At 40.6% G+C, this 8287-nt stretch overlaps 1 protein-coding gene across 1 annotated transcript; it reads left to right on the forward strand.

Moving 5' to 3' along the window:
• The first annotated feature begins 1112 nt into the window (after positions 1 to 1112).
• LOC122728735 (proteasome subunit alpha type-5-like) lies at positions 1113 to 3504 on the forward strand. The gene is given in 3 exon segments (XM_043967524.1): positions 1113 to 1150; positions 2968 to 3038; positions 3041 to 3504. Coding segments are annotated over 3 exon segments (573 nt in total).
• Positions 3505 to 8287: the final 4783 nt, after the last annotated feature.

Raw genomic sequence — 8287 nt, forward strand, 5'->3', positions numbered from 1 at the left:
TCTCCAGGTGGAAATGTGTTTGGTCATAAGACTTCTTTGTCTCTTTTTTAGGGAAAACTAATAGTCTCACAGGAGGGAAATAGGAGTGGGTGAGCTTAATCCATATTGTAGGGAAATGCTGAGAGATATTAGTCCTATCACAACTGGTGCTAGAGCCCTAAAAGGTTTTATTTAATCCACCATTGGTCCCAAGGACTAGCCCGTCTCCAAATAACCAGGGATCAGTTATAGTATAATAAATATAGACTGCTTTCATAACCCAAATATATTTGAAGTCAGTAATTTGCAGTGATAGGAGATAAAAATCTATGCTGTTTCTCCCTTAGCAGGTATTTGTGTCCCCATTCACAGTTGCTGTTGTCCCTTATAATTTCCCTGAATATGGAACTTGACTGAGTCCATGGCATATATTGCAGTTCATTGGTTCCTTCTCTGACTAAATACAATGCATATAAAAGACAAGGGGGGGCAGCTATGTGACAAAGTGGATAAAGCACCAGCCCTGGATTCAGGAGGAACTGAGTTCAAATCCGGCCTCAGACACTTGACACTTACTAGCTGTGTGACCCTGAACAAGTCACTTAACCTTCATTGCCCTACCCAAAAAGAAAAAGAAAAAAGACAAGGAATAGATTGTCCTTATCCAAAAATGGTGCTATAGATCTTGGGTACAGATACTGTGTGGACCAATTTTTAATTTGGGAATGTTAGCTAAGCAGCTCGCCACAATACTGGGGCAAGGAAGGAGACCGTCAGCCTCCCTCAAAACAGAGCAGGATTTATTTAACAAGAACGAACTTAAAAAACAAAACAAAACACAAACAGGATCAGTAGGATCAAGGGAAAGGAAATAAAATGGGGAAAGGGAAATTATACAACTTGAATAACACCACCACCCAGGAATCAGCTGAGAATACACAGCATCATCCTGTCGCCTTCCAGCTTCCCGTGAGAATGGTGAATCTCCTTCCCAGCAGACCCCAGACAGCCCCCAGTCAATTGGCTGGCCGCTCTGACAGTCACATGAGTGCCCTCACTAGGCTTCCAATCATTATAATTTTGCCAGGCCCATGTAGGCTCGACAAGTGGTGATGACGTGAGGCGCCAGCACCATGGCAATGGCTACAACCAGTAGATGGAGCATTGTGCGGTTTGCGGAGCCCCAGAGGCCAGTGCGTGCGCCGAGGGTTTTTTTTTTTAATTCTAGCCAAAAGATGAGGTCATAAAAACCTCAAATTACAACTAATTCTTTACAATACCCACCCTCAACAGGACATACAATGTAAGTTTTTTATTAGTAATGGGGTTAGCTTGTGCTGAGCCATCCAGACTCTCTTGTCAGGTCCATCTTGTGACTAACAATGCTCATTTGCCATTTGAGCTATGTATGATTACATGTTGCAACCATGAAACCCAGGCTTTCTCAACCTATTCAAGGATAATGTGAGAAAATAATGGGGTTTTGGGACTCCCAGAGGCCCCCACTTGAGTGCCTAACCCAGAGAGCCTTACCTGACCTTCCTTTTTTTTTTTTTTTTTGGTGAGGCAATTGGGGTTAAGTGACTTGCCCAGGGTCACACAGCTAGTAAGTGTTAAGTGTCTGAGGTCGGATTTGAACTCAGTTCCTCCTGACTCCAGGGCTGGTGCTCTATCCACTGAGCCACCTAGTTGCCCCCTTACCTGATCTTTCTTAAGGCCAGCCCAGAGCAGAAGACCTTGCTGACTACCTACAGGAAGTTACCTCACTCAAAACCACAACTACCTGAAAGCTTTTTCCCCCAGAGGGTCCATCCTCTGTACTTTGACCTCAGCAGGAATTTCCCCAACCATCCTCAAGTCCAGTAAACCAATAGATTTGAATGATGCTAGCTAATTAGCCTGGAGCAGTGTGCCTCCTGGCCTCAGCAAGCTTATTCACAGACTTGGCTTTCTATTTCTCTGCCTCTGGATCCTAGATAGTCCTTCTAAGCTTTCAGGGCCATATGATCTTTCTTTACTAATATTTAATATGCTTTAATAAATGCTGAATGCCCCAAACTGGTGCTATAGCCTCTAATTTCTAAGGAGCAATATATTAGCAACCCCAGCTAAGTCTCCCTAAAACTTGGTACATAGATAGGGCACCCCATAAATTTTTAATCACCACAGATAAACTGAGAACCTTTGCCTTATCTGCACTGTCCTTTAAACCACTGAACTAATTGGCCAGATAGTATAAATGACCAGTGACAAACCAGATTTTTTTTTCTAGACTGTCCTTTCCAAGAGAGTTGCAATACTGCTGACTTTCCAAAAAAACAAAAGGAAGGAAGGAAAGAGAGAGAGAAAGAAAGAAAAAAGGAAAGAAAGAAAGAAAGAAAGAAAGAAAGAAAGAAAGGAAGGAAGGAAGGAAGGAAGGAAGGAAGGAAGGAAGGAAGGAAGGAAGGAAGGAAGGAAGGAAGGAAGGAAGGAAGGAAGGAAGGAAGGAAGGAAGGAAGGAAGGAAGGAAGAAAAAGAAAGGCAAAACTTGGAGGTTTTTTGATGATTAAGAATCACAAAGTTGTTTGTTCCTTTTGCATTTCTCAAGTCAGTGCCTTCCTGGCACAGGTTTAGCTCCCACTGTTAGGGGATATTATGAAAATAGTCTCACAATTTCAAGCTGGCCAAAACTTCCAGATATGATCCTATCTGTCAAATCCCTAGGAAGTCTGTGACTTTTCAGGTAGGATGAATGTTCTTGTGTGTACATACACATGCAATCATACTTCTCAAGATCCTTTTTTAAATACCCTTTTAAAACTCCATAAGTTGGGACAGCTAGGTGGCACAGTGGATAATGCACAGGCCCTGGATTCAGGAGGACCTGAGTTCAAATCCGGCCTCAGACACTTGACACTTACTAGCTGTGTGACCCTGGGCAAGTCACTTAACCCTCACTGCCCCACAATAAAATAAAATTAAAAAACAAAACTCCATAAGCTAACCCAGCAGCATTGAGAAAATTGTAGAGATTGATGCTCATATAGGTTGTGCCATGAGTGGGTTAATTGCTGATGCAAAGATTTGATTGATAAAGCCAGAGTGGAGACACAGAACCACTGGTTCACCTACAATGAGCCGATCATGGAGAGTGTGACCCAGGCTATTTCCAACCTGGCTTTGCAGTTTGGGGAAGAGGATGCAGATCCTGGTGCCATGTCTCATCCATTTGGAGTCGCACTATTGTTTGGAGGAGTTGATGAAAAAGGACCACAGCTGTTTCATATGGACCCTTCAGGAACCTTTGTACAGTGTGATGCTCCAGCAATTGGCTCTGCTTCAGAAGGTGCCCAGAGCTTCTTGCAGGGAGTTTATCAACAGGCTATGACCCTGAAAGAAGCAATCAAGTTATCACTCATAATTCTCAAGCAAGTGATGGAGGAAAAGCTTAATGCAACTAACATAAAGCTGGCCACAGTGGAACCTGGCCTGAAATTCCATATATTCACAAAGGAGGAGCTTGGAGAGGTTATCAAGGATATTTGAAGGAAGAGGGACTCTCAAGGATTTCTATGTGACTCTCTTTACGTTTCAACTTTCCTGATTGCAATTTTTATTTGCACTCTCTACCCTCTGGGAAGAAGTCTCCCATGGTAGTTTATGTATGTGTGTTTTTTTACAATTTATGTACATAAAGGAAGACTGAAATAAAGAGAAACTGAAAACTGGGGGAAAAAAAACCTCCATAAGCTGAGTAAAATGATAATTAGAAACTGTTAGAAACACAGCTAACCACTCTTCCTGTTGCACAGCTCTAGTGTCAGCAGCTCAAGTGTTGGCAGCCCTAGTGTTGCTAGCAAGTTGCTGTTCAAAAATTCCAAGCAGGCAGCAGTTGGTGAGTGAAGGCTTTATTCATCTTCGTGAAGATGAGCACTCTTCTGAATGTGCCCGAGAGTGCACTGAAGTGAGGTCCCTCTCCTCTATTTATACCCTTCAAGGGGTCCCCTCCGACCAATCACATCAAGGCCTTTTGATACCCCTCATTTACATTTCATTTATTACAGTTATTACAGTTGCTATTTATACAGAATAACAGTAACAGCCTAAGAACCCATCAGATGGTACCAGTTAACCAATCAGATTTTACAAACTACAATACCAGGCCTTAACCTATTCTGGGCAAGAGTGTTGCCCCCCCTACCCCCCAGAACAATACTGTGTTAACATACATAACTCTTCAAGAAAGAAAACCTGTCTTGGGGTTTGATCAATCAGATTGCTCTGTTTACCAACCAATCAGATTGAAGCCTTAGGCCCCAACCCTATGCTGGAGTAAGAATGTCCCCATTCCCCACTAAACAGTGCTTGTGTAAACAAAACTTTTCAAAACAAAACTCAAGTCAGGGCTTGAGCTCCAAGTCACTGTGGGGATCACCTCGGGCGCCTCAAGGTGAACTCCCAGCCCAACCCAACTCCCACAAAACCCAGGCCCTTCTTCACGTCCCGCTCTGGCTTAAGGCCCAGGAGTCTTGGCTAGAAGCTTCATGTGCTGAGCAGCCCCCTACTGGGAGGTTTGGGGCCACAAAGCTGTTGGCCTGAAACCAGACTCACTCTCTGCCTTTAGGGTACTGAGAAGAGTCCAAATATAGTCTTTTTGGGGGCAGCTAGGTGGCGCAGTGGATAGAGCACCAGCCCCGGAATCAGGAGTACCTGAGTTCAAATCCAGCCTCAGACACTTAACACTTACTAGCTGTGTGACCCTGGGCAAGTCACTTAACCCCAATTGCCTCGCTAAAAAAAAAAATATATATATATATATATATATATATATATATATATAGTCTTTTCTCTCAGAAACTAAATTTCTTGCTAACTAGTTAAATAAAATGTAATCTTTTTTTGCTAAGTTTCATCAAAAGAGAGTTATAGATGATGGTGTGCTGGAGCTGGCTCATGTTGATTGGCTCAAGAAAGCCAACTGCTAAATTTTCAGTGTGAGCCTGTAAAGCTCAGAAATCAGTAAACACTACAAATCAGGCTTGATTTATTGTTTTGTGGATGCTTAAATTTAAGAAAGTGATTAAGAAAGTACTAATAATGCAGATTAAACTGTCCAATGTACACCTTTCCCCCCAGAAAGCCAGTTGTTAAATATTGACCAGCATGAGCTACCTATAGACCATCATGCCTCTATCTTTGAGCATGATTAAAAATAGTATTAGGAGGGAAAAGATGGGTTTTTTAAACTACCATACCTGCAAAAAACTACCTTGTAGAAAATTATTAGACATTCATTTTTGCAATAATAATTCATTTGCATAAAGGAAGATTACACAGAACTAGAAATGTTCCAGGGAAGGGCACAAGAAATGAATAAAGCATGATAGAGCTAAAAAGATTAACCTTTCACCAGGAAAAATGAAGGATGAAAGGACAGAAGATTAAAGTCCACAAACTCAGAAAAGATTTGGATCATGTGACTATTTACCAAATCCTAGAATACTACAATAAGCAAGAACCTTTTATGAACTCTAAAATAAGGGATTTGTACTACATGATCTTTTTGCTCTATTCCAGTTTTGGTAATTGGAGATAAATTATGGTTCAAAATAAGGAACAACTTTGTAACAAACGGACATGACAACAAAGGAATGGACTGCCTCAAGAAGCAAGGAGTTCCTTGTCATTGGACGTGGTCAAGCAAGGGCCAGATGATGACTTATCAGGAAGTTGTAGAGATTTGTGCTTTGATATGTGAATATAATGGAGTACAACTGAACTGTAAGAAATGAGTAAAAAAAAAATTTCAAAAAGACTTATATTAACTGATACAAAGTGAAGTGGGAAGAACCAGAAGAACAATTTATACTATAATATTAATATTTTTAAAATAGATAATTCTAAAGACTTTTACGTGGATGAAGAATGAAACAAAAAGAAGCAGGATGGGGGGGCGGGGGCGTAAGGTAGTGTAATGAATAGAGCACTGGGCTTGGAATCAAGAAGAGCCATCTTCCTTAATCCAAATCCAGTCTCAGACATTTACTAGCTGTGTGATCTTAGACAAGTCACAGCCCTGTTTACCTGTTTCCTCATCTATAAAATGAGCTGGATCAGGAAATTGACAAACCACTCCAATCTCTTTGCCAAGAAAACCCCAAATGGGATAACAAAGAGTCAGACATGACTGAAATGACTAAAAAAGATAAATAGTTTTGAAAGCTGTAGGAACTATACAAAGAACATTCATGACTTCAGCAGACCAATGATAAAACAGGCTGTATATGACAGATGATAGATTTAGGACACAGAGTGAGACATTTACTTTTGTATTATAGCCATTGAGGGAATTTCTTTTGCTTGGCTGTGTGTATTTGCTACAAGAAATTTGTTTTTCTTTTCTTTCTTTTTTCACCGGGATAAAAGGGTAAGAGAGAGAAAAGAGATTTCTATTCATATAAAAAAGAGAGGTGAGAGATGCTACATATGTGAGATATATATACTTTCAGATGAGGTCACTATGTTAATTATACTGTTTTACTTTGTTATAAGAAACCTCTCTTAAAGTAAGAATAATCTGTAACTGTTAATAATATAAAAATGAAACACATTGATAATTTTTTTTTTTGGCGGGGCAATGGGGGTTAAGTGACTTGCCCAGGGTCACACAGCTACTAAGTGTCAAATGTAGGAGGCCAGATTTGAACTCAGGTATTTAAAATAGGCATACAAATCAAACATTTACTGCCAAATTTTTTACAGCCCCCACATTCAGTTACATGACCCCATATGGGGTCTCAACCCACTGTTTAAGAAGCTTTGGACTAGGTGAGCACTAAGGTCCTTTTAACTTTGAGATTTCATGATTCTAAGTAATTTTAGAAAAACTACAGCATGAAAACAAACATAGCACAAATAACACTCAACTTTGGATTCACATGAACTTTTGGTTTAACATGGTACATCTTGGATAAGTGGGCATCATTTGGCTCAAGCTCTTATCCTAGCTCAGCTGGAAACTTCTAAAATATCTAAACTCAATTTGAATCAGGCTAACAGACCAGATAAGTTTTATATATATGTATATATATATATATAAAACACAAAACATTTGGTTAAGAATGAAACAATTAGCAAAGGAAAAAGGAAAGTAGTATTTACATACACAATCCAGAGATTAGGGTCATATCTCCTAGTCAACAGTGGAGGAGACAGTCTAGTAGGAGACTTATGTTCTCTCCTCAAACTGAAATGTGTTGAGCAGACTTCTTTGGAGACTATTTGAAGCCTATGACTGCTATGTTTCATCTACCCTTGATCTGTGTGATCTCAAGAACATACTAGTACTTCTAGGACTCTGGGCAAAATCGTGACACTGTCTACACCACATGGCTCTTCTTCAAAAGTCTCTTTGTGTCATTGGCACAGTCAATCTATGCCAAGAGCACACATCCATAGAAATTGAAATCTTAGGAACTTCAATCAGACCCATTCTTGAGGCCTGAAACCTCAAGGGAAATGTTGCTCCTCCCTCAGACATGTCCCTATTACAGTAAACATGGGCATTTTCCAAATAATGTTAGGTAATTAATTTTTTGTTTTGTTTTTTTTTTGCAGGGCAATGGGGGTTAAGTGACTTGCCCAGGGTCACACAGCTAATAAGTGTCAAGTGTCTGAGGCCGGATTTGAACTCAGGTCCTCCTGAATCCAGGGCCGGTGCTTTATCCACTGTACCACCTAGCCAGCCCGGTAATTAATTTTATAACTGATTTGTAATCAGTTGTTTTATCATTAAAAACAATAAAACTCATGAACCATCTTCTTCTCTTGAGTTTCTATCATACCAGCTCAGCAGTTATTCACACAGAGAAGCATTTTTTTTAATGTGGCATGGTTACTTTTTTTTTTTTGGCAGGGCAATGGGAGTTAAGTGACTTGCCCAGGGTCACACAGCTAGTAAGTGTCAAGTGTCTGAGGCTGGATTTGAACTCAGGTCCTCCTGAATCCAGGGCCAATGCTTTATCCACTGTGCCACCTAGCTACCCGGTCACGGTTACTTTTTTTTTTTTAGGGCAATGAGGGTTAAGTGACTTGCCCAGGGTCACACAGCTAGTAAGTGTTAAGTGTCTGAGGCCAGATTTGAACTCAGGTACTCCTGACTCCAGGGCCGGTGCTCTATCCACTGCGCCATCTAGCTGCCCCTCCATGGTTACTTTTTAAGGAAACATTCCAAATAATATGGACTATCCTTCTTCTGACAGAGGAACCAGAAAAAATTTTCTTACTTTGTTTGGAGGTGAAGGGAGAATTTTGCCCTTAGGATGTACAG

Source organism: Dromiciops gliroides, chromosome 5 (genome assembly GCF_019393635.1).
Source record: "Dromiciops gliroides isolate mDroGli1 chromosome 5, mDroGli1.pri, whole genome shotgun sequence".
NCBI lineage: Eukaryota > Metazoa > Chordata > Mammalia > Microbiotheria > Microbiotheriidae > Dromiciops > Dromiciops gliroides.